The 26,928-nt window shown below is 42.6% G+C and overlaps 1 protein-coding gene across 1 annotated transcript in view; it reads left to right on the top strand.

Moving 5' to 3' along the window:
* Nucleotides 1-26,928, top strand: part of CNTNAP2 (contactin associated protein 2) — a 936,385-nt gene that overhangs the window by 389,973 nt on the left and 519,484 nt on the right. Inside the window, exon 3 of the mRNA XM_033166345.1 lies at nt 1,143-1,336. Coding sequence (XP_033022236.1) covers nt 1,143-1,336 — 194 coding nt within the window. The remainder of the gene's footprint in view (nt 1-1,142; nt 1,337-26,928) is intronic.

Raw genomic sequence — 26,928 nt, 5'->3', positions numbered from 1 at the left:
TAACACCAGCAAACCTTCTGAAAGAGGCTACACACATTCCTACTGGAAACTCACAGAAAACAGCAGTGCAGGTTGTTGCTGAAGCTGTGTTGTGGTTCTGTCATCCGACTCTCGGTGAAGAAATTTTCCACAGAGTGGACAAAGTAGAGCATAAAAAATGTCTCAGAGGGAGCTTTATAAACCCTTACACTGCTAGCAAGTGGCCGTCTAAAGAAAAGCTAGTGTGAATTAGTACTTTTGGAAATAATGCTGCAGGAAACATCTTATGCCATCGTCATGAGAATGGCTGCTGCAGCCATGTGTAAGGCATCTAGTCATGTGGAGTCTGTGAGGAGTGTGAATAATCTCAAAATTTGTGAAAGTGACTTGGATGGACCAAAACAGTCGCTCTCATTTTTTTTTTACATTTTGGCAGCTGGTAAATAGTGGGGGTGGGGTGGGGTCGGTTTGGCCATTTTGGCCATTCCTGTGTCCAAAATTCAAATGTTGTCAGGGAGGGGAGGAAGTTTTCTGTACAGTGGAGCAGGGCTTCTTGCACCCCCCCCCCCTTTGCTTTATTCTTTTGGAAGCATCTGTCTCTGGCAAAAGCTTCAGTGGCATAGTAGGCAGTGAGAACTTCCCTCCTTGCCATGGCAGATTTGAAAAGTGTTAATAATAATAATAAATATTTATTTATACCCTGCCCTCCCCGGCCAAGACCGGGCTCAGGGCGGCTAACACCGAATATAAATACAGTCAAAACAAAATAAAATAAAATTCTTTCCAGTAGCACCTTAGAGACAAACTTAGTTGGTCTCTAAGGTGCTACTGGAAAGAATTTTGTTTTGTTTTGTTTTGACTATAGCAGACCAACACGGCTACCCACCTGTAACTATAAATACAGTAAAAACATTAAAACAAAAAACAAAAACAAGCAAACAAACAAAGAGTTGACTAAAATATAAGTTAGGAAGGCGAGTCCCCAACCTTCCGAGGGAGACTGTTCCACTGAAATCAGGTAACATGACAAAATTTTACTAATGTCTACTCTGAGTAAATCTTAGTGGAATGCCACCCACAATCTTTCAACTGGGGTAATTTCCAGGAAAGCTCTGTTAGGTATTAAACAGTGTAAATATCTCTCTTTCCATCTAACTTTTCAGGGGCTGGAGGCTGGTGTCCATCAGACAGTGATCATTACCAGTGGCTGCAAGTGGATTTTGGCAATAGGAAGCAGATCAGCTCTATTGCTACTCAAGGCAGATACAGCAGCTCTGACTGGGTGACGCAGTACCGGATGCTTTATAGTGATACGGGGAGAAACTGGAAGCCATATCACCAAGACGGAAATGTCTGGGTAAGTGATTTGCCCAATGGCACTACGCTGTTCTCTGTTTATGCTCTTGAAATATACCCCATTTCACTGGGAATCTAGTGGGCTGTGTGGAGGGTTGACTCTGAAATCAGGTACGTTTCCTTCCACACAACATAGCAGACTGTCTTCCTGCCCTGTGGATGGAGTTGCATTTGTTGTCTGAATATGTTGTGATGGGATTCTTGTCTGATAGTATTTTGTCTCTTATGGGGTAAAGTGTCATGTTTTCAGGGATGAGTGGAGATAAATATGAAATTCATGAAAATGTAGAAAAAAATATTTTGGTCTAGAAAGAAGTGCAACAAATGGGAAGCATGGCAGAGGTTTATAAAATGGTGGGGAGAAAATGGAGAGAGGATTTTCCTTTCTTTCATATGGCTAGAACTCCAGTTCATCCAATGAAAACAATCTGCAGGAAATTTTTAAAGGGACAGAGCACTTTAGAGAGACTACAATGATTAGGGTTTTTATTTTAGAAAAAAGACCAATTGAGAGACTCATTTATAAAATTATGCATGGTGTGGGAAAATTATAGAGAGAGAAGTTTCTCCTCTCCCATTATACTGGAACACAGAGTCATTCAATGTAAGTGGTGGCCAGGAGAAGCAGGGCAGGCAAAAGAAAGCCATTTACAGAATTTTCTACCGCAGGATGTGGTGACAGCCACTAAATGGGATTTGGCAAATTCATGGAGGGAAAAGGCGTCAGTGGCTGACTCTGTCCAACCTCCAGTTTCAGAGTCAGTACTGGTTGCTGGGAAAGAACAGAGGGAGAGAGCTGTCTTCACGCTGTACCTCTGGGCTTCCCAAAAGCATGTGATTGATGGACTACTGCAGAAAATAGTGTTGAACAAGGTGGAGTTTGGGGTTAAGGTTAGGGTCTGATCCAGCAGGGTTATTTTTATGTTCTGAAATTGGTACTACTTGAAAAACCCAGCAGTTTGAGAAGCTCATCTCACTTTCAATGAAAATGAAGTTTCCACACCTTAAATAACCCTGGGGATAAGCTTAAAAGCATGTGACTAATTTTTGGTAGGATCCATGAAGCCAACGCTGGGGTCAGTGCGATTTCCCAGTGGTTAGAGGTGCCTTGCACAACTCCTGGATTCTTCCCATGGCAAGCAGCAGCAGAAGAAATTAAACAAATTGAGCTAATATTCACAAATGTGCTTATTTCACATAATTTATAGAAACTGTGACATTCAGCATTCCTTGGTGCTGCATTTTGGAATTACTGTTTTTAAAGTACAGAGTATATGCTTAGCCTCACATAGTACCTTGCTGGGCTTGCTGCACTCTCTTCACAAACCTAAAGCACAGAGATTCCTTGGTAATGGCATACATATCTCGACTTAAATGAGAAAGTAGAGGAACAAGAAACTCAAAGTGCAGAGTTCAGCAATATTCGTGCAAAAGCAGTTTAATATCAAATGAAACAGCCAGGGGACAAAATCTGGAAAATGAAGGAATGAATAATAACGAATGAGCAGCAGTTTGGGAGCATGCAGTGGGAGGGAGCATGGATATTCTGAGCAAGTAATTTTTAAAAAAGATATCAAGGAGAACAAACTGTGACAATCTACATAAAATGTTGAAATGACCCTTTTCTGTATGCATTAGGGAAAGAAGTTCTATAATTACCTGCTAGGTAAGAAAGAAATCGAACATCACACAGTGAGATGGAGATGGGGGGAAGTACTTTCAAGGTGAATTTAGAGAAAGCTTTCTGTTTCTGCAAAGGAAGCTTTCTGCCTTTACCCTCTTGTGCTTTGGGATATGTTCCGTTTTCTTTGATTGCTAATAACATTAGTGAGGCTCTTCTCTTGCATGGAATTGGTTTCTTCTTGCAACTTCATGTTCAGTATGCTGAAATTCAGATTTTTCAAAGGTAAAGGGAATTACACATCAGCAAACTTTGGACATTTTGGGAAAGGAAATGAAGTCCACCTATAGTACCGTACATGCCTGTAGTCCAACAGAAGGATGTACACAGGACTGATGTACACACATACATACACTTATTTCGTAGTGCTTGTCTTTGTGTAAGTTATTTTCTCTTTCTGATGTGTCCCCTGTCCCCGTGCTGGTATAGGAAAATAAATACTATAAGAAGAAAACATGTTGTCTTTCAAGGAAGCAAGGCTCCCCCTTTTATATAATAATCATCCCATGCGAAATATTTAATGAATGAAGTGTGAAGGCACATGCACAAGTTCCATTATCAATAAACAGTGGCTGCGGACAATTCTGAAAAGTGAAATTAAATCATTTTAAATTTGGCAGATAATGAAAGGGATTTGTTAAAAGAACAAAATACGTGCACATCAGAAGAGTTTAGTGCTCTAATTTTGGTATTTGCTTCAAAAGTAACATATTAACATATTCAACAAAGCTGAACAAATTACTGAAAAGGTACTTACTCAGACCTTACCATTGGTTTGATTATAATAATTCTTGGCACAATTTAACTTCTCTTTCTTTGCCTTCATTATCCTCAGCTTTATTTGTCCTCCCTGATATTTAACCTGATTGACTATCATGTTCCACATAGTTTTGTTTAGGAATGTTAGTGACATAACCAGAAGAAAGACTCTCGGGGACAACAGGGGTACTTAGCAAAACAAATACGGTTTTAAAATACCAGAAATAGGAGAGAAATAATGCAGTTACCTATCTCAGTTGCAGGCTCACTGAGGTGGCCAGTTTGCACATTCAGAGCAGCACTTGGGACAATCCCAAACTGTACCACCTCCAGAACACTTCTGGCAGATTGGAAGTCCTTCATTTTAAGGGAGATGTTTAGATGGGGACACACTCCAGCCAGCTCCTCCCCTTATGAAAGTTCACAGGTGGTATGTTTTTATTCTATTTAAACCACTTCTATACTGCCTAATATGTAAAGAATATTTCTAAGCGGTGTACAGAAAACTACAGCAACAACAGACAACTTGAACAACAGCAAATGTTTCCAAAAATAGCCTGTTACATGTACAAATGGTACATTAATACAAAATTACTTATAAATACAGATCAATATCAGTTCCGTTCCCTTCTGACGCACCTTTGTTCTCAGGTTCCTGGCTCCTACACAGGACTGCACCTATCCACCCTGGCTCTTAGCAGAGCCTAAACAACACAGCTGACCCACAAAATCTCACAAAGGAGAATTCCTGGAAATGACTGATGTTGCTCTAGTCTCTCTCTCTGTCTCTCTCTCTCTCTCTCTCTCTCTCTCTCTCTCTCTCTCTCTCTCTCTCTCTCTCTCTCTCTCTCTCTCTCTCCCCCCTTCCTTTTATATGGGCAGCCACCAAGGTGCATGGAACTTCCTCAGGCTGTCCATGTCAGGGCCCTATTCAGCCGTCACCTGCACTCTCCTCACCAGGTCCAGGTGGAGCAGGTTTGTTGAGTTTCCCAGTGGATCCAATGAATGGCAAGTAGCTCACCCCTCTACTCAGTCATGGGGTATTATATGCTCACCCAAACTAGATGCCAAATCTGTTGGGGTGAGGCAGAAGCTACCAGCTTAAAATCAACCCAGGCAACGTGTGCATGTCTGTCCCTTGACAATGGGGAAGGCTATGGTTGTTATGGAAATGCTTTATGAGTAATTGTGAATAATTTTTAATTGGGCCACATGGACCCACTGAGAGACCCCAGCAATGCTAACACTACACTATGTTTTAGATATGTGAAAATAAGTGTTGATAAACTTCACAAAAATAGTTTGTATGCTTCTCCAGTACATCTTCTTCTCTTTTCGGTCCCTAGAATGAGAAACTTAAATGCCAAATCTTCTCCCAGATTGCAGTGTATACAGATAGTAGAGTGATTAGATTTACACATGACTTTCATTATAGCAAAAGGTCAATGTATGATCGGAATTCTCTAAACTGCCATGCTTCATCTTTTAATGTCAGGAGATATTGATGTAATGAGGAAGCCAGCTGAAGAATAATACCATCAAAAATAAGTATTTTTGATCTTTTAAAGGACTGCCAAGAATGAAAGAACTTAATAGGTGGAGATTTGATAGCTGATTAATTTGGTGCCTCTACTAACCCTTCCCCCCTACTGTTAATTTAGGAAATTAAATAAAATAACCAAACTTTCTAACCCCTGTTGTGTGCCGCTTGGAGGCCACTGTAAGCCTCTCATTAAGGAATAAAATAGTGGAACTAAAAACAAAACAAAAAACCTCTAAACGTACTGTGTGTCTGCTTACAGATGATAAAAATAGAAAGAATGCAATCAGAGTTTTTAGTTGCAATTAAATTTTGAACCAAACCTTCCCAATTAAACCTCTGTTAGCTGTGTAATTCATATCATTATGATAATTTACATTAATACATCTGAATAGCCTGAAATTTTATGGCAGTTTCTTTATACTAGACAGTTGGTGTGTAGTGTCTACTTCTGAGTATGATTTTTTTTTGGTGTTTCCCATCTGTCAGTCACATCCATTTGCTTTCCTGTATTTTAAGACTATAAACCAACCTTCAAACCATTTGTGCCAATGCAAAGGAAATGGGTTAGACCCAGTAAAGTTGTGCTTGGCTTCCATTGAAATCAGTGGGATGGTTAGACACTGCTAACCTTTCACATTAATTTTAATCCTATACTTGAATCTAATCCTATAGTTTGCAAAGAATTATTTTCTTGCAAATCTTCTCTATGTCATTCCAATTTTAGTATATCTGCTGCTGAAATGAGCACCAAAGAATTATTTTAACAACTTACACCCAAGCTTACTTTGAGGACAGGTATCCTTAGGAATCGAGCTTTTGTAAAATAAAACCATGTAGCTGTTGCGTCGACATTCAGCTAACAGTGGAATTTCTTTCTGTGCCTTATTTGTGGAGACATCTTTCTGTTATAGATGAATTGATCTGTTATCTGAAGAAGTGTGCATGCACACAAAAGCTCATACCAAGAACAAACTTAGTTGGTCTCTAAGGTGCTACTGGAAGGAATTTTTTATTTTGTTTTGACTATGGCAGACCAACATGGCTACCTACCTGTAACTTGATCTGTTATGTGCACTTGAGACTATGCATGCAAGGCTTTCTTGAAAACCCATCCTACTTGTTTGATTATCCAACGGTGGGGCAGGGAGGCTCTGAGTATGTTTTCTGAACACAATGACAGCCTCTTGTTATGAAATGCCATTATTTCATATTAAATCTCTACACATATTATCATGACTGATTTACAAGATATTCCCCAGCTTTTACGCAACTGTTTATAGCAAGTTGTTTCCATTGCAGCAAGGAAATTACAACATGCCCTGTGTTTACACTGTACTGAGGCAGAGATACCAGCTTCAGACCTACCCTGAAAGCTTTGAGCGCTAAACCTTCCTGCCAAATGATCTGCTTTTATTTAGATGGAAAGCTTGTTCCACTTCAAGGACTCCAAGGGGATAGAAAGATGAATTAGAGCAACACAGAAGGGGCATGTTTAAAGCTGCTGAAACACACCTGAATTGTATGGAAAGGTGAACCTTTTTGGCCCCCAACAACATGGTTAAGCCCTGTATTAAAAATGCTATCCAGCCCCCCAGCAATCCAGGGAATTAGAGGAATGGCTTCTAATTGTGCGACTGTGCAGTCGTCATCCTTGAGGACCTTGAGGACCTTCCTAGCCTACCTCCCCTCCCTGTCTTCATTCTGGTAGCAGATGGAAAGCTTGTATGTTTTCCCAGGCCTTTTAATTTTGTGCTTATTTTAAAAAAAACAACTTATTTCAAACACTGCTTGCTATAATGTATTGTTGCCAGGTTGTGTTGTATTTTTATGTTTTGCTATCCAAATCAATCTGAAGACCAGATGATAAATATTTTCAGTAATTAAATAAATCCTATGTAATCATAAAAAGGTAAAGGTAAAGGACCCCTGACTGTTAAGTCCATTCACGAACGACTCTGGGGTTGCGGCGCTCATCTCGCTTTACTGGCCGAGGGAGCCGGCGTTTGTCCGCAGACAGTTTTTCTGGGTCACGTGGCCAGCATGACTAAGCAGCTTCTGGCAAAACCAGCACAGTGCACAGAAACACCGTGGTATTAATTACAGTGTGCTCTCATTAAGGGCAAGCATCTAGGAGCAGGCTGCACCAAGCACAGTGGCACTAACCTCTGAGCAAATAGGCTTGGGATTGTGCTGCAAACCCATTTGCAGATTGGTAACAGTGGTTTTATTGTGAGAACTTAAGGAATTTGTTTTGACAGAAATGCTGTTGTGCTGGTGTCAGGTGAGATGACCACACTTGGTATAACTGGCTTGCTAATGGGCAATGATGGTCAGCTGATATTTCTAAGAGTTGGCTGAAGATGCTGGTTCAATGGTTTCAGATGGCTGGAAGGCGCTTCAAGAACCATGGAGAGCTGATGGGTATGACTTAGGAAACCCTTGTGTGCTTAGATGTGGACGTGTAAGAAACGGTTGGGAAGTTGGAATATAGCCAGCAAAGGGTAGAAGTCCACATTTTGCTGCCTGTTATAGCATAGAGCCTTTGTGGCTCCAGACAGATGCTGTTTGCTTTTCAGGGTATGATTATGCTTTTTAAGACTAGCACCATCTGTCTGACTGAATATCCCTATGCAATAAATCATAGAATCCTAGAGTTGGAAGAGACCACAAGGGCCATCCAGTCCAACCCCCTGCCAAGCAGGAAACACCATCAAAGCATTCCTGACAGATGGCTGTCAAGCCTCCGCTTAAAGACCTCCAAAGAAGGAGACTCCACCACACTCCTTGGCAGCAAATTCCACTGTCGGACAGCTCTTACTGTCAGGAAGTTCTTCCTAATGTTTAGGTGGAATCTTCTTTCTTGTAGTTTGAATCCATTGCTCCGTGTCCACTTCTCTGGAGCAGCAGAAAACAACCTTTCACCCTCCTCTATATGACATCCTTTTATATATTTGAACATGGCTATCATATCACCCCTTAACCTTCTCTTCTGCAGGCTAAACATACCCAGCTCCCTAAGCCGTTTCTCATAAGGCATCGTTTCCAGGCCTTTGACCATTTTGGTTGCCCTCTTCTGGACACGTTCTAGCTTGTCAGTATCCTTCTTGAACTGTGGTGCCCAGAACTGGACACAGTATTCCAGGTGAGGTCTGACCAGAGCAGAATATAGTGGTACTATTACCTCCCTTGATCTAGACGCTATACTCCTATTGATGCAGCCCAGAATTACATTGGCATTTTTAGCTGCTGCACCACACTGTTGACTCATGTCAAGTTTGTGGTCTACCAAGACTCCTAGATCCTTTTCACATGTACTGCTCTCAAGCCAGGTGTCACCCATCCTGTATTTGTGCCTTTCATTTTTTTTGCCCAAGTGTAGTACTTTACATTTCTCCTTGTTAAAATTCATCTTGTTTGCTTTGGCCCAGTTGTCTAATCTGTTAAGGTCATTTTGAAGTGTGATCCTGTCCTCTGGGGTATTACCCACCCCTCCCAATTTGGTGTCATCTGCAAACTTGATCAGGATGCCCTCAAGCCCATCATCCAAGTCATTGATGAAGATGTTGAATAAGACTGGGCCCAAGACAGAACCCTGTGGCACCCCACTAGTCACATCTATAGTGGGGTGCCACAGGGTTCTGTCTTGGGCCCAGTCTTATTCAACATCTTCATCAATGACTTGGATGATGGGCTTGAGGGCATCCTGATCAAGTTTGCAGAATGGGGACTTGCGCACAAAACAGTGTTAAACTGTTATAAGTGGAATGTGCAACAATGATGCTGTGTATCATCTCCTCCTAATCGGTGTGCTCCTTGGTTCCAGTCATGGTCTCCTCTGAGATACTGTATTATGAGGACACCAACCAAGTGCCCATGGGCACTATGGCACTCATGAAGGCTTTAATAGGTGCCCCTGGGAAGGTTCCTCAGACTCTGAGCTTTCAGTTAAAGAAAGAAGTAAGTGTCTGTCTCTCCTAGAAATAACATTTTGGAGCAAAATGCGCAGGTCCTTTCTAAGCGAGTTCTGCGAAATAAGAGTGAGTGATAATAGCCATCTTGTAGATTTTTCCTGGTACTGAGGAATGCTCAGCATCAGCAGCAGTGTGTGTAAGCACTACTATGTGATCTACACAATCAGGGCATAACCTTATGCTTACCATAGGAAGTAATCTATCGGGGTAGTTGTCTGTCTTTGCGTTATGCCGCACACTCTCTCCATGGCAACCCTTTTGTGACTGGCATCCTCAGCATTCACATTCAAGATGTCTCCACTGGTTTAAAAAGGTTGGCAGCCCCTGCTGTAGTACGTCCCCCCTTCCCTTCCCAACTGGCACTGGGTAAAGCTAGAAAAAGAGGTAATAGGTGATATTGGGGAGGCTGAGTGGTATTGTTCCTAAGAAGGGGGCACAAGATCAGAAAAGCCATGGGTTCAATAACTAAGGGTTTTATGCTGCATATTTAAGGCAGTACAGAATTCCTTATGCATCAAGCAAGTAATGCTTACCTTTCCAAGAGTTGCTAAAGCTGCTTTAAAAAAAACAAAAAAACTCCACATAGGAGCTTCCTTGCCACAACAAGAGAAAAAATGAGTTTAAACGACATTGGGCCAGAGCACAGCAAACAGTTTAAACTTTTTAAAAGATATATTTTAGATGATGTGATTATATTACAACCTCAGCATTTTTAAATGGGGAGTGGACAGCAGGGGTTGAGGACCTGGGTGAAATTTAGTTAACAATGAACGAGCAGGAGCTTTAAAGGAGCAGAAAAGTCAAAGGCTAAGTCTCTCCATTTCAAGAAGGAAAAAATTACTTTGGCTCGGGCCACATCAGCAATTTCTTGTGCCTGCTGACAGGAGAACCAAAAGAATTTTGCTGATATCAAGTGGCTCTTTAATAGGGCTAAGTCCTTTACAATGTCCAGCATACCAGCTGCTGAAAAAAGTAGCTGTTAGTGAAGAGAAATAATATGACCTTGTCAAGCAATAATGTCCTATCAGTAGGATTATGCCAGAAGAGCGAGAATTCTAGCACATCAGACTGGTCACTGCTCAAGGCAATAACTTTTTTTTTTTTTTGCCTACTCAAATGGTTCCTTGCTGTAAGGTGCATGCACACACACACACACACACACACACACTGGATCATCTCAGTAAACAACCAAGTCAAAGTACACATGGTAGGGGCATTCAACTACACTGTCCAACAGGTAGATCGTGGCATGTCCAACAGGCATGTCCAACAGGTAGATCGTGATCTACCGGTAGATCACTGGATGTCTGTGGTAGATCACTGGTAGATCACTGGCTCCCCCAAAGAAGTTCAACAACTTTGGCTCCCCTAAAAAAGCTATTTTTTTGCCCTGCACCCCTCAAAAACAGGGCTTTCCTTCTCCCTAAAAAAAAGCTCAACAACAACTTTGACCTGAATGCCTAAAAAACAGGGCTTTCCTCCTCCCCCAAAAAGCTCAACAACTTTGTCCTGAACATCCCAAAAGGGGGTAGATCACTGCCAGTTTTTAACTCTGTAAGTAGATCACAGTCTCTTGGGAGTGGGCCACCCCTGAACTACAGCTTTGAAGGGGTCCCCCATGTGGGCAAAAACACACCACCCTATATACCGTATATAGAAAGCTAGAGGAGCAGGCAAACCCCAACCTTTCTCCCTGCGTGCTTGTTTTTAGAAGGATGGGCATAGTCAACACTGACATATTCTTCAAAAGCTGCCTTGAAGGAAATGTCTGCAAGCATTTTTATGGCAGAATATAATAATTCACTCTGGTTCCTTTTCTAATGTTGGCCTATCAGGCTGCTATCATTCAGCATACTTTGGTTTTCTATTTCTGTCTAATTATTCTTTTAGAAATCATTGGTGCTCTTTCAGTTTTAAGGGAGAAATAATTAAGACCATCTCTAATTAATTAATTAAATAATTAAGACCATGATTCTGAAGAGGAAACATAAGAAAATAAAATGTTTCTGTTCTATTAATACAATATCCTCTTGCTTCACCAAACCACTCATATATTTTAAAAGTTAGGGGCTTTCTCTTGTACGAATCATCTTGCAATAGTGAAATGACTTTAACATCCTCAATTGTGCTCAAAAAAAATATGATTTGGTGTTTTCCAAGTTTAAAATGTTTCACATTACAGTGGTACCTTGGTTTACAAACTTAATCCATTCCGGAAGTCCGTTCTTAAACCAAAGCGTTCTTAAACCAAGGTGTGCTTTCCCATAGCAGCGGGGGATGCAATTTACAAATGGAACACACTCAACAGGAAGCGAAACATGTTCTGCTTCCAAGGCAAAGTTCACAAACCAAAACACCTACTTCTGGGTTTGCAGCGTTCTTAATCCAAGTTGTTCATAAACCAAGCTGTTCTGGAACCAAGTGGGGTTTAGAATAATAGAATCATAGAGTTGGAAGGGATCGTCTTCCAACCCCCTACAATGCAGAAATATACAGCTGAACCAAACAAGGATCGAGCTCACAACCTTGGCATTATCAGCGCCACTATATATCATTATATATCCTCATGCAGAGGAAACAGTTAATCTTAAAGGGACTCTAGCATTCGTATGATGTGTAGGCACATCTTGTCATTCCTTTAATTTTTCCATAGGCCGTAGTGAAGTCATTGCCTAGTTTCAGAGTAGCTTTTTGAGACAGAGATCTGGACAACAAAGTTTCATTTTATTTGTTATACCGGAGATGGGTGACAGAAGCACTACAGTAGATATATTCCAGACCTTTTTCTGCCTTAGGTTCACTCTTTCTCCCCAACCAAATTAGAGATGGTAGAACTAATAAGCAAACATGGTGTGAGGTGACTTCGTTCCCGGGGGGTTTCTGTAGCTCAAGACTTCTGGGTCCATCGTATTGGGACTTTCTGGGAACTATAGTGAAACCTCTTGTGTCCTTTTGTTCCTCAGACTAGCTTGTGGCAAAAACTCTCTGCTGCTCTTCTTAATTTGAGACAAATTGTAGCTCATGGGGCTTGTTTGCGAGCGTTGCCTGTTTTTAGCATTTTCCTGGGTCTTCAGAGCAGCTAGCGAGCCAAGAGCCCTGCACCAAAGAAGTTGCTATCCCATAATAGCCTTCATTGTTGAACCTTTAAACAGGCCGTGGGAGAGGAGGTTACCTTCATACATTCCAAGCCTCTTTTATATCATGCATGTGGCAGAATTGTCTTTAATCTGCCTAGCCATAATAAATCAGTTATCAGTAAGTGTACACTTAGAAATTATGTAATGTCTGAAGTGGCTTTATAAGATGGAGAAGCTGTTTATAATAGTATAGCAGAAAGTCATGGTTTCACAGTGGGAAATAGTGATGCTTGAGGAGTTTATCTTTGTAAATTAAGATGCAAACACAACTGATCCATGTCTCCCAAACTAATGTGTGGCTTGGGATTTAGCGGTCCACCTCCTTTTTCACTTCCTCTTTGTTCCACAAAATATGTTTAGAATGTGCATTGTGAAATAAAATATGTTCAGAAATGTAATTTTTGCAATAAAATGCATTTAAAAACATTAATTTTGAGCCCAATATTTAGAAATATGTGTTGAAATATGATCTTTGTGCAGGTCTTTTTAAAAATGATAGATTAATGTGGAACCAGGCCAGAACAGGTTTATGAGTGAACACATGTGAAAGTGTCACAGAGCAGCAATAGACTGGTTTTCCCATCCCTGATGAAAAGCATTGCATGCTACGGAAAGAGTTTCACTGGTGGAGGTCCTTCCTTGTTGTCCTTCCACTGTCAGGTGAAGAAGACCTTCCTGTTCAAACAGGCATTTGGGGATGGTGAGAATTATATATAATTCTTAGTGAGAATGGTAATATTTTATATTATTTGTATAAGACGGGGATGGGGAATCTGTTATGGGAATCTGGCTTGCATCAGCCCCAGACAGCATGGCCAATGGTCTGGGAATGATGGGAGTTGTAGTCCCGCAACATCCTGAGGCCATGGGATTCTAAGCCCCAGTGGAAGAGCTGGCAGCTGCATCTGGACCACCAAGGCACTCCTTCTTCATGATGGCTAAATCTAACAGATCTGCAAGAAAACGAGCCCTCCAGAGGCACTTAGGCATGATGTTTACATCAAAGCAACCTACAAGGGTGTCCCCTTCAAAGGCATGCTCTCCCCAGGGAGGCTCACCTGGCATCTTCCTTACATATCTTTAGAGGCCAAGCAAAAACATTCCTATTCTCCCAGTGTGTTGGCTAATTAATCAATATATGGCCTTTTAAACTGGGTGGGTGGGTGTGTTATTGTTATTATGGTATGCATTTTTGTGTTTTTATATTGGTAATGGTTCTGTGATCTTCAGAATAAGGGTGGTATAGAAATTCTTCTTCTTCTTCTTCTTCTTCTTCTTCTTCTTCTTCTTCTTCTTCTTCTTCTTCTTCTTCTTCTTCTTCTTCTTCTTCTTCTTCTCCAAATGGGCTGTGTATGTGAACAGGGGTTCAGGCCTCCTAGCTGTCACTTTCTTTTTGCAATAGAGCTTTGCTGATGTATAGTTTGAGTGATGAATTATACCTAGAACTTAATTACATAGAGAATGTGTCCATTCATCTACTGAGATGTGCAAATATCTTGAGAAATGCTATATATATATATTTTTAATAAGAATTTATTGATTTTACAACAACAAATAAAACACCAACATTAACCCATCCCCTAACTGAAAATAGACAAATACATATACACCAATAATTCTTCTTCTTGTGTCATAACAAAAAAAAATCTTGGTCGAATCTTGGCACAGACTTCCCCTGCCTTTCACCCTCGGTTCTAATACCAAATATTACTTTAATAACTTCATATACTAAAAATAAATCTAATTCCAACAAAAATAAATCATTTTATAGCTTCCTGTTAATTCCACACAAAATTCTAATTCTTAACACATTATTCTCAAATATAAATCATCACAAATATCTTCTTTCACTATAACTGCTGTTAATAACAAAATTTAAATATCTCTTCTCTTAATCAAAAGCTTAAAGTCTTAACACACCGGTTTCAGGTTACCACAATATACCATTTTTCCTCTTTTCCCTTAATGCAGTTCAGCCTATCCCCCTTCTGTCCATTTTCTTTGGTCGTATTGCTCCAGAACCGCTCCTCGAGGTGTCTTCTTTTCTTGCATATCCACAGATCCAAACAAAATCCAAAACAATCCTTGCATAGAGCATCAGGGTATACATATCTTCTTCTTCCAGCTTCTCCGGTTCTTCATAACAATCTTCTTTAATTCCCGTCCTGGGTCTGCCACCCCCAAAGGACGTTTCATTTTTCCGGAGCCGCCAGATCATTCCACTCTGGTCTTCGGTCATCCCCTTCAGATCCATGCCAAGGCTTTCTTCCAATGCTGCCATTTCCTGAATAGTTTCCTCTGTGGGGTACATCTTTTCTGACATATCCCGGTTCAAAATCTGCAGTTTTCGGTTGAGCAGTTCCAGTCCCAAAATAGTAATCCTTTGTTCATCACTCATCTCACAGTTCATAGCCAACTCAAAGACAAAACCCAGCATGTCAGAAGCGGGCACTGGTGTCAAATTACAGTTTCGATTTCCAGGGTTCTCCATCTTAATACCAGTAACTTTCCACTCAGTCAAAGTCTTTCACGGCCATTTTCCCTGTGTCCAGGGTGTAAGACTCCCAAATTTTAAAAAGAGATATTCTCCACAAGCTTATTCCCCAGAGGGAGATCAAAAAAGCCTCACTTGTCAAAATCCAAATACTTTGTAATCATCGCTGTAACAGCAGTCTCTCAAACTGGTTACTTTCTAACCCCCGAAGGGAGGGAGGCAGACTTCCTTTGCGAGTATCTCCCGGGTCGTTAAAAAAGTAGAAAAGCAAAGTCCAATCGAATACTCACGACCACCGGATTTCTTTTTAGTTCCAGACTTGACAGGTAGAACATTGACACTCGTCGCGGGGGTGACCGCCGCTCCGCGTCTCGGTTGGGGCATTTCCCCTATAGCCCGGCTCCGTGGTCCCTTCACCCCCACTCCCCCTTTACAGGAGGAGCGAGGGAAGGGTTCAGAGCCATAATGGGCACAGCCGGGGAGCCCGGGGTGCAGGACGCTCTTCCCGCACCCCACCGGAGCCCCACTTTGTGGTGGCGGGGCTCCAACCCCCGAGACGGACTGGGTCGCCTCGCAGCCGAGGCAACCCACGACCGCTCCACGATGGCGTCGCCGCTGGAAGTCCTTGAGAAATGCTATAAACCGATCAAAATGGGGTTACCTTTCCTTTAACTTCTTTTTAAAATAAATCTCCTGGGAGTCACCTCTGAACTCATTTGAACACTATCACTGCCACCAATTCTAATAATATCAAACTGCCTGTCAAGACTGGCTGGTGATCACTTGCATCAAGCTTTAAGAAGAAATTCCAGTGTGAATATGAGTGTTGGCTTCCCCCACCCAAACCTTTTTTTTTTTTTTTGCAAAAGATGTAACTCCCTCTCCCTCTCTTTACCTTCTTAAAAGTCTGTACCTTAAACTTTCATGTGCCATCATTTGAGATGCACCTGGGCAAGTATAGCACCACAATTGCCTGAAGGCCCTCCAAAGTTGGCTGTAGATTTGGCTCCGTAAAGGTGACACATATATTCTGGAGAGTCTTGTGGTTTGCATAAAAAGCATTTGATCTGCAAGTGCTAATGGGAGAAGAGTCACACTTGGGCTCAAAATCAGAAACTTAATTAACAGTGTCTCTATGGTAATTGTATCAAGGTATTTGATTATAAGTCTAACATTAATGAGGGTTCTTTGACAGCCCAGAGCTAATTGGAATCCTGAATGAATATTTGGTGTCAAACAATGTAAGTAACTAACTTAGAAATGAATCAAATATACTGAATTTGAGGGGGGCTCTTCCCTTAATGGTTATGGCTTTGGTTTCATTGGGAGAAGGAGGGAAAGCAGAGGAGGAGAAAAGCCTGGGGTTTGCTGCAGCTTACTTATGTTATGTGAAACCATTGTTTCCAGTTACATTTGAACCAGGCATCCAACTCTGTTTTAAATACAGTATGGTGCCCTCACACTATCCAGATATTTCAGCTACATTCTATTACTGCTTTAAAAAAAACAAAACCTTCTATTTGTTACCCTGTCCAGTGCAGTTTTCTGGTCTTCTAATATATAATTTTCACATGCAGAAAAATCGCTTGGTACAGCCTTCCCAGAACTTTACCATTTCAGACTAAGAGCTTTTCTGCACTTCTGCTTGTCCTGTGCCTAGAAAGCATGGCAAGTTTTGCCTTTGCCCCACTGCTCTCGGAACAAACGGCAACCCATGGACAACCTGGTGGTTGTTCTGATTCAATGCTAAACCACTGGTTTCCCCAGGAGAACGTGGTGGGGGAAACTGAAGTGTGGATGAGCCATATTTCTAGCCTAGTCTTGTCCCTGACATGTTTCATGTTTCTGCATGAAGAACAATTCGAAGGAGTTAGTCCACCTGCATTTGAAGTGGTATAATCCCAGGCCCAATTCATGGTGGCCGAGCAACAGCAAGAGAGTTGTTTCTCATCCTGCTGTGACTCTAGCACTCCAGGAAGTGCAGGGGCATCCCTTACAAATGCCCCATTGACATTGTTACATGGGTAGGGCAGGAGGGGAGACTGCTCTTTTTCTGCCTGCTCTAGGTACAAAATTGTGTGCCCTGATTTTTCACAGAGTTCTGTCCTGTGGTCCCTGATTATCTGCACTGCTCCCCACTGAGCACAAACAGGACACTGCAACTAAGTTCAGCTTTCTTAACAATTGCTGACACCTTCACACAATGCATGTCCTGCCACTTCTGCCTGCACAGCCTTGATTAGCATTTTATGTGCTTGTTCCAGTTCTTATTTCCCCCCGTCAAAAAACCTCACAAAACAGCTGGTTTTACAATGCCTCTTGTAAAACCTGTAATCTAGTAGGGTAAAATGAATTCATTTGAACTCTGTAAAGGGCAGTGTTTTCGTGGTTTGCCATAAGTCATTGGGTGAAAAGAATGAACTCTAAAATGTTAGACTCTGACTTATGGTACTTAATTAAAAAGAGACCAGCACTAATGTTTTCAAAGTGCTATGCATGGCATTTGGTCAATAAGTGGCTTACTCCCTTTAAGTTTCTGCCTCTGGCAGAGAGATTTAGATCCATATCATTATCTAATATTGGGCCAAAGGAGCCTGTGGTGTGAGATAGGAGCTCCTTCGTGATACCCAGCTTTCAACACTCCTGAAGAATATTGCACCATAAAGTTGCCACCAAACATCATTTTGCTTAAAGTAATATTTTATGGTGCATTTGGAGATGTTTCCTCAAGAAAATATTATATTGTGGGGGCTGAAGCCCCCACGGCCCCTAGGAATTGGCTCCTATGAGGGGGTGCACTTGTATAATGCTTTGCAGCAACATATTGATGTACTTATGCATCATGCATCATGGGAGTATGTAGGAGTGGAAGGGGGGCACATGCTTTGACTGTTTCTCCCGTATTGCCTCCCTGGGGGTTCCCCGGCTGCTTCCCCCCTCCACTCCTCATCATCCAGCCGGTCCCTGACATTGGGGCATTTGGATCAGCCCTGTACCAAACTCAGAGTAGGACAACCCAGCTCTGTCCTCCGTGGTGGAAGGAACCTTTGGGGGCACCTCACAAACTACAGTTAGGCAAATGCTGTATAAAAGTAAAAATGCTACAGATTTCTGCTTATATGTTTCCTCCAACACTGTAGTATTATTTGAAAAGCCCCTTGACTGTTTTTAAATTGAAATATGCTGATCGGGTAAAAAGCTTTCATATAGAAGTCTCTTAAAACAGTCTGCTGGAAAGCATAGTTTTACACAATTTTCAACCTTCCCATCAGCTATTGATTTTTATTATTCTGTTGTGTTTTTTTAAAAAAAATAAAATAAAAAATCCTTTAAAAGTCATGTTTCTTCCAACAAGGCTGCTGTTGTTGTTTTTAATCAACTTAGGCTCTGTGTTTCCCAGCTGTAGGTAAGACCATCTGTTTGGAAAGCTGCAGGCCCAGTAATTAAGCTTCATAGCTTTCCTCCTGACACAGTGTGAGTGGATTAACACTGCCTTTCCAAATGAGCCACGGTCAGCACTGGGAAGGGGGCACAGGTGGGGAACTTCCTAGCTTACAAAGTTTGATCACCGCCAGCAACGTAAGTGGCTCCCAGCGGGCATCAGGATAACGACATTCGGCTTGTAGGCAGCTTTCACTCAGAATCCTCAACTGCACCGAATGCCACCTAATGAAGGAAATATAGGAACTATATCACCCCAGGAGAAACGTATACCCTCTTGAAGGGATAAATCAGTATAGAGCAGTAGAAAACAGAACTGTACAGAAATTCAAGCCTGTTTGTATTTCTGATATTTAAAAAGCCAAGTAAGTGCACCCTTACTTTTTTAATATCATTTTTTCCAACTCATGCAACCAGGGCTGTTCGCGCATTGCAGCCTTTTAAAAGTTGCCCCGCTGATGGTGTCGATCGCGGGGGTGGGGCCTGCCCCCAGAGTGTCACCCTCCCCAGGGCGGTACCCGGGGCGGGCTGCCCCCTGCCCCCTTGCTCCGCCCCTGCCTAGAAATGGGGCCCTGGCTTTTCTTCTAAATGGGGGCACTTATTTTAAAAAGTGTGCCCTAGACTGTTGGGAAGGCGAAAGCAGAAAGCAATAGGACTGTGCCTTCACTCACCTGGGACTGTTGGGTTACCCACTGTCAGGAGCAGGAGCAGAATTGGAGGCCTGTTTCTAAACATCCTTCTGTAGTAATGGGAAGTGGGAGTGAAGCCATTGGGTGAGAATGTGACTCAATTGAGTCTCTTGCCATATGAACCCTCCCAACTTTACATGGTGATAAGAGATCAGCACATCATATTTGCCATTCAGTGACAGGGCTACCATGAAATTAATCTGATTGGTTGGTTTGAATTCCAGAGCTAGTGCTTGTGCTGCACTCACCGGCTGTGAGGGAGCCAGCAGTGGTGTAGTGGTTAAGAGCAGTGGACTTGTAATCTGGTGAACCGGTTTCGCGTCTCCGCTCCTCCACATGCAGCTTCTGGGTGACCTTGGGCTAGTCACACTTCTCTGAAGTCTCTCAGCCCCACTCACCTCACAGGGTGTTTGTTGTGGAGGAGGAAGGGAAAGGAGAATGTCAGCCGCTTTGAGACTCCTTCGGGTATTGATAAAGCGGGATATCAAATCCATACTCTTCTTCTTCTTCTTCTTCTTCTTCTTCTTCTTCTTCTTCTTCTTCTTCTTCTTCCCAACCAGATGTCCTAGTGCAGTTACTCGAATCTAGCCCCAGACGTACAGGAGCAGATAAGCTCTCAGTGACCAGCAGGGATGGTGATGAATTTTTCAGAAATGGCACTTGATAGTGAACTCTACCCCATTCACATGTTCATGAATGCTTGTGAATATTTGTGAGCCAGCCAGGCTTCAAGTGACTATTAGTGATATTTAGTGGTACAGTTTTGTAGCAAACAAACAATAATGAAACAAATGCCAACTTTTCCAATGTCCATCATAATCACACAACTCAGTTCTTTGTCGCATCTGCTGGGCTGCTGAAATGTGTATACCCTTGAACTCTGTTTTAATGGTTTTAATGGTAGCTATTAATATTCATCATTATGTTTCTTATTTGTCTCCTCTCTGTTTCATGACAAGATTGTGTTTGTGGAAGGCAGGAGAAGAAGGTAGTGATGCTTTCAATGAGTTTTCCTTCCTCGACAGAGTAGGAGGCAGCAATGTTGAGGTGGGGGATACTTTAAAGTAGAGCAGGCAGGCACTAGAGGGGAGGGGAGCGGGAGGCAGAACCAGCTGAGGGAACACGAAGGAGAAAATGGAGCCAAGCCAAGCTGTTGCTAGGATTAGACCGTAGGTCTGGAGGTGTGAAAGGGTTTAGGAAGGAAGGAAGGCCCAGCACCACCTCCAAGTCTTGCCAGCATGAGCCCATGGATATTTACTCAGAAATATATCCCAATATTTTCAGCACTTTCTGCCTCTTGTCTCTTGCAATGTTTGGGCATAATACCTGGAGACAGCATTTAACTCTGTAATTTCCAATGACTACACAATTTATCTGTCTTTAATTTTTTGAGACTGTCAGCATACACTGAGCCCATGCTGGTGACCAAACTGCAAAATGGTGAGCTTTCTTGCCTTGTAACCAACCCTGGAATTTATCCCAATGAAAGGTTGATAAATTTTAATTAGCAATCTCAAATGCTGCCAAGCAATAAGGTGAGTTATACCATATGTACATCAGGTAGATGTGTGGCAAAATGATCACCTGTGTGGGGCTCACTGACACACATCCACTCACATAAATAATGAAACTGCCTTTTTATTGTCATCTTAATATTGTAGCTGATATCTGACCTCTTTGCTTCTTGTTGTGAATGAGCCCTCAGAAGGTGGGCTGGTTTCAGTTGGCTTCTTTTCATCTTGTGTTTGAATGAACTTTGAACAAGAGATGGTTACTGCTGTTGTTGCTGGTTTGATTCTCACTAGCTAAAACTCTGGTTCTGCTATAATTAAGAAAACGAGCCTTTTCTAAAAAGCACAAGAATGTAGCTAGCTTTTGGAAAAAAGAAGAAGCTTGTTTTATATCTGTATTTTGCTCTTTTGCTTCCATTGTTTTCGCTCCAGCACGACCTTTCAGTAAATTGGGGCCTTTTAGATACGAAATGATCAGGATATCTAAAAGACGGTGCCATCCCTTATATACCCAGCTGATCACTGCATTCTGCAGGAGAAAAGAACATGCAGATACCATATTAACAGAATGTCTGAATAGGTCCTTTAACTCCCCTTATACAATGGACAGAAGCCGTCTTTCTTCTCCTTTTGGCCCCTGATGAAGATGTTCCCCTTTCAACAGTTCTTCTAAGGGGAGATATTTTATCCCAGCCAGTATCTGAACTTATTTGAAATGGCATTATTTGTGCAATTGTTTTTATGTATGTGTTATGGATAGGACTCTGACGCTGGGGTGACCCAAGCCAATAATCACACCAGGGTGGAGAAGAATATATTTTATTCAGACTGAAGTCAGAAGGTGCAGGCAAATGGACTCCAAGGCTTGTCCACATCATGGGTGCCCAGGAAATATTTTTACACGTCTTGCTTACATAAAGCCATCCTGAGAGTATATCATGTTACTTGCTGATTGGTTACAAAGTGTTGTACACCTCGCCATTGAATCAAGATATCTGGACACTATCCAGCTTTTTCTCCTTGTCCTTCCTTTCTGTGGTGTATTACTTCCTTATATTTGCCCTTGTAACAGGGGAATATTCTGCTTGCTGTTCCTCAATGATTACAAAAAGCAGAGTAAGCAATATGTGACCTTCTTTCCTCAGGGTAGTGGCTGCTACTGCCCTAAAATGGCGTTTGTCTGGTTCTGATCCTGTACATAGGTATCTTTCATTATTTAGATAAGTAATTCTTCTAAACTGTTTTATGTTAAACATGTGACTCTGTTAAGTGTTCAGTACCAATCAAAAGATCACACAGTTAAAGTCAAATAAAAGGTTGGGCTCTGAATTGCTTGTTTGGGCTTAAGGGGCCTTGGTCTCCTCAGAAAAATGGACGGACACGCCACAGCCAGCTCAGCATGTACCGCTAATTCAAATGGGCTTTGAAGTTTCCCCGGTGGACAACGTCTTGTATCAAAAGAGGTTTCACAAGTAATTTGGAGTGATTCAGGCAAGTTAATGGTTTTTTCCTCCTAAGAGGCAGGGCAAAACTCTTGCAAGTATTTCTCCAGAGAGCACATGGATCCTCGGACACTGAAGTTTTTTGATTGATTGAAGCCATCTAGAAAATGTTCTTTTCAGCACTAACAGTGGATGACGTGGGGTGTTTATAATGGCAAAACAGGAGGGGGTGTGATTTGGAATGGGGTTGTGAGCGCTTGATGTCTTCTTAAAAGACATACTCTTGGTCTGTTATTATCATAGGCTATGCAAGAAGCTATGGAGATGCCACCACATCTATACCTCACCCAATGCAGTCACTCCACCCCAGGAAAAACTGCTCCAGTTTTAGAGCTGTGTGTATATGTTTTTCACATACTCATTTGTCTTTTCATGGCCACAAGATGTGCTTGTGAAATTAAACCACAACTGGCATTTACAGAATCACTTCCTGTCCATGAACGAAATCAAGTTTATTTTTTAAAGAAAAAAACCCATCCTTCAGATGAATTATTAAATGTTACTGTGAACATTCTAGCCTGTGCTGATAACTGTGAGAATGTTTCAAATTGATGGTGTTTGTTGTTGTTGTTTTTAAATAACATAACATTAAATAACAACAGATTAAGGATGGCTAATAAAAGCGAGCCGGGAAGGGCTGGGCGATGGGCTTTGCGGGGTGGTGAATGCTTCCCTCTGCAAAGGAGTCTTCCCATACCCACTGAAAGAGGCGGTCATTAAACCGCTTCTTAAAAAAACATCTCTAGACCCGGCCAATATGGCCAATTATCGCCCAGTCTCAAATCTACCATTCTTGGGCAAGGTGATTGAGCGTATGGTTGCTGAACGACTCCAAGCACGCCTGGAAGATGCGGACCATTTGGATCGCTTCCAGTCAGGATTCAGGCCTCATCATGTGACTGAAACTGCCTTGGTCGCTGATCTCTGGCGGGCTAGGGACAAAGTTGAGAGCTGTTTCCTAGTTCTGCTGGATCTCTCAGCAGCCTTTGACACCATTGACCATAACATTCTTCTGGACCATCTAGAGGGGCTGGGAGCTGGAGCTGGAGGCACTGTTATACAGTGGTTCCGCTCCTTCCTCCTGGGCCATGTTCAGAAAGTGGTGGTGGGGGATGAGTGTTCAGACCCCTGGGCTCTCACTTGTGGGGTGCCGCAGGGTTCTGTCCCCTCCCCCAGTCTTTTTAATATCTATATGAAGGTGGTGGGAGAGATAATCAGGGGGTTTGGACTGGATGTTCATCAGTATGCAGATGACACCCAGCTCTACCTCTCTTTCAAATCAGAACCCGTGAAGGTGGTGCAGGTCCTGTGTGAGTGCCTGGAGGAGGTTGGAGGATGGATGGCGGCTAACAGATTGAGGTTGAATCCTGACAAGACAGAAGTACTGTTTTGGGGGGACAGGGGACGGGTGGGTGGGGGGACTCCCTGGTCCTGAATGGGGTAACTGTACCCCTGAAGTGCCCATGAAGCCTGGGAGTCATTTTGGACTCACAGCTGTACATGGAGGCGCAGGTTAATTCTGTGCCCAGGGCAGCTGTCTACCAGCTCCATCTGGTACGCAGGCTGAGCCCCTACCTGCCCACAGACTTTCTCCCCAGAGTGGTGCATGCTCTGGTTATCTCCCGCTTGGACTACTGCAATGCACTCTACGTGGGGCTACCTTTGAAGGTGACCCGGAAACTGCAATTAATCCAGAATGTGGCAGCTAGACTGGTGACTGGGAGTGGCCGCCGGGACCACATAACACCGGTCCTGAGAGATCTGCATTGGCTCCCAGTACGTTTCCGAGCACAATTCAAAGTGTTGGTGTTGACCTTGAAAGCCCTAAATGGCCTCAGTCCAGTATACCTGAAGGAGCATCTCCACCCCCATCATTCAGCCTCGACACTGAGGTCCAGCGCCGAGGGCCTTCTGGTGGTTCCCTCACTGCGAGAAGCCAAGCTACAGGGAACCAGGCAGAGGGCCTTCTCATTAGTGCCACCCGCCCTGTGGAACGCCCTCCCATCAGAGGTCAGAGATAAACAACTACTTGACATTTAGAAAATACCTGAAGGCAGCCCTGTTTATGGAAGTTTTTAATCTGTGATATTTTAATGTATTTTAATATTTGTTGGAAGCCGCCCAGAGTGGCTGGGGAGACGCAGCCAGATGGGCGGGGTACAAATAATAAATTATTATTATTATGTGTTTTGTAGCATGTACCTTTCCCACCCAGATGGAAGCGCCGGAAGGTAGGAAATACCCAACAAGCTTTGCAGGAACATGTATTTATGGCACTTGCCTTGAACTTGCAGCAAGTTCCCTCTTGTTTCACCTGTGCAATTATTCAAAGGTGTAGAAAAAAGTTATCTTTAGATAAAAATAAGGTGAAATGATATTAATTGGTGAGTGTATACAACATGTGTCCATCGTCTCACACATGTTATATGCAGGCACAAGGGATGAGCTGCTTATAACTGCTTCCAAAGCACAGGCCCCCCCTGAGTTTCTTATAGCTTCAATTCCCCTTTGTAGCAAGGGGAATGGGTCCAGCTGCCAAGGCTTGGTGCTTGTCATACAATGGAGCCCATTATGTGATGGTGGATAAATGGAAGTAAACTGAAAAATGGGCCAGAAAAGTCTGGAAACATGCTTCTTCAATGGTACTGCCAAGGGCTGGTGTACCCATATAAGACAATGGCATCATCTGTCCATAGAAAAGGCTCAGGAGTAAACTCTACACAAATCCGGAGTGGAATCCCTAAGGCATCCTGTATGCCTCTTTTGGCAACTCCTGCAGCCAAGCTGGTGCCAAACATATTACTCTGTTTTCCTTTGGACCACATCAGTGAGGCCAAGGGTGTGTGTGTCATATCAGGTGGGCAGCCCAAGACCTCCAGACATGCTACCTAGGCTTGTGCCCCAGGGAGGTCACTTTGGTGCTGCTAACACAGCAAAAACAGTGTGGAGGCAGCTGTTACGAGTTGTTGGTCTCTGCAGCATTCTTTTCTATGTGCTCATAGACCAGCCATTTAATTATCTGTTCTAGGACCTTTCCTGGTATCAATGTCAAGCTCAACAGTTTGTAGTTACATATGTCTTCTCCCCCCCCCCTTTTTTTTTGAAGATGGGGACAACATTTGCCCACCTCCGGTCTGCAGGGACCTCACCTGTTCTCCAAGAAAAGATCAGAGACAGAGGTTCTGAGATGACATCTGCAAACTCCTTTAGTACCCTTGGGTGCAGCTCATCGGGCCCTGGAGATTTGAATTCATTTAAAGTAGCCTGGTGTTCCCTTCCCACCTCTTTTCCTATCTTGGGCTACGGCTCCCTCCTTACATCTTTGGCTGGGTATCACCAGGTTGGGCATTGCTTTCCTTTTGGGTGAAAACGGAGTCAAAGTAGGTGTTGAGCAGTTCTGTCTTACATTAATCAATCAATCAATCAATCAATCAATCAATTATATCCTGGAGAGCCACTGCTAGACAGAGCAGACAATACAGGGATGCTGAGCAAATAGTTTGGTCAGATCAAAGGCAGATTCCTGTGTTCCTGGTGCATGAGTCAACTGTAGGCACTTTTCTTAAAATTTCCAGAGTTGCTCCTTAGTGAATTGATAATGGGTTCCACGGCTGAGACTTGGCTCAGACTGAAACTTGATCAGCAGTGGAATATTTCCCTTGCGGAATAAGGAAGAAAATATGCCCACAATAGATGGCCATCCAGAGCATCAAGCCTTCTCTAGCCTTGGGTGTGCTTACTTTGCCAGCCAGAAGGGACAGAAACTGTCCGGGGCACATTCTGCTGAACACAGAGGCAAGAGCTCATAACACACCTTGAGATGCGCCTTCTCTGTTGGCTACACTTTTAAGTGTTGCAGCTATTTCTGCCTGCAGCACCGTTAATTATGTGCTGCTATAATCTTCTTATGCTGAAAATTGTAGGAAGAAACATGTTAACCTGCACAGCTTGAAAAATCCGATGGCCAGCTTCATCTCTGAGGTGTAGTTCTGAGCATCTTTTAGAATAAGAGCACATTTAGCATAGTACACCTGCTGAATTGGGGAGGAAGAAGCTGAATTTTTTAACAATAATAATAATTTTTCACATTTTGCATTTGTCCATTTGATTTAATAAACCCTAGTCTGCACAATTAGTAAGCTTCTTTGTTTTTTGTTTGTGTTTCTTTGCTAATGAGGGGCAAGGAAAGGCTGTGTTCCCTGTTTGAGTTAATTACAATTGTTAAGGAAATGACTGGCTAAAACATTCCTGTCAGTCATTGACTTTCTTATCAAGGTAGTTTAAAAGTGCTACTGCAGTAGTGAGAATAATTAAATTTTAATGAACTCTTGGAAGGGTGAAGAGATTTCTTAAGGCATGAACCCTTCCATGAAAGTGTAAGTTTAGCTATTGGGCACCCTTTTTTAATACTAAACATAAACTTTTGTATATCTCCTGTGCAAAAGAGAGATGACAGCTGCAAGTTTGCCTTCAGTTGAGACATTCTTAAGCACTTGTGGTAGTGATGGAGGACAAATCCATTTAAATAGATTTGTGCTGGAAAATGGGCAATTCCAGCTCAATCACACTTTGCCCAGAGGCTGACATTGCCTTCCTGCACCAGAGACCCTCCATTTCCCACAGAGTAGTTCTGGAACTTCCTGGAGATCAAAGCCCGAGGTCTTGGTCACCCCAGAATATGCATTCAAGTGGTGGCAGAACTCTGCCCTGTCTCAGGCTTACTGGCAAAAAATTGCAACAGACATGCCACTCATAAATGCCCTGGCCATGAAAAGAATGAAGTCATGTGTATTTTGCTTCCATGCACTTCTTCATGAAGCAAAATCTTGTGGAACAAAGGTTGCTATTTCTCAGACACCTTCAGT

Source organism: Lacerta agilis, chromosome 12 (genome assembly GCF_009819535.1).
Source record: "Lacerta agilis isolate rLacAgi1 chromosome 12, rLacAgi1.pri, whole genome shotgun sequence".
Taxonomy (NCBI): Eukaryota; Metazoa; Chordata; class Lepidosauria; order Squamata; family Lacertidae; genus Lacerta; species Lacerta agilis.
Note: the sequence above shows the minus strand (reverse complement) of the source record. Positions and strands in the feature narration are given on the sequence as shown.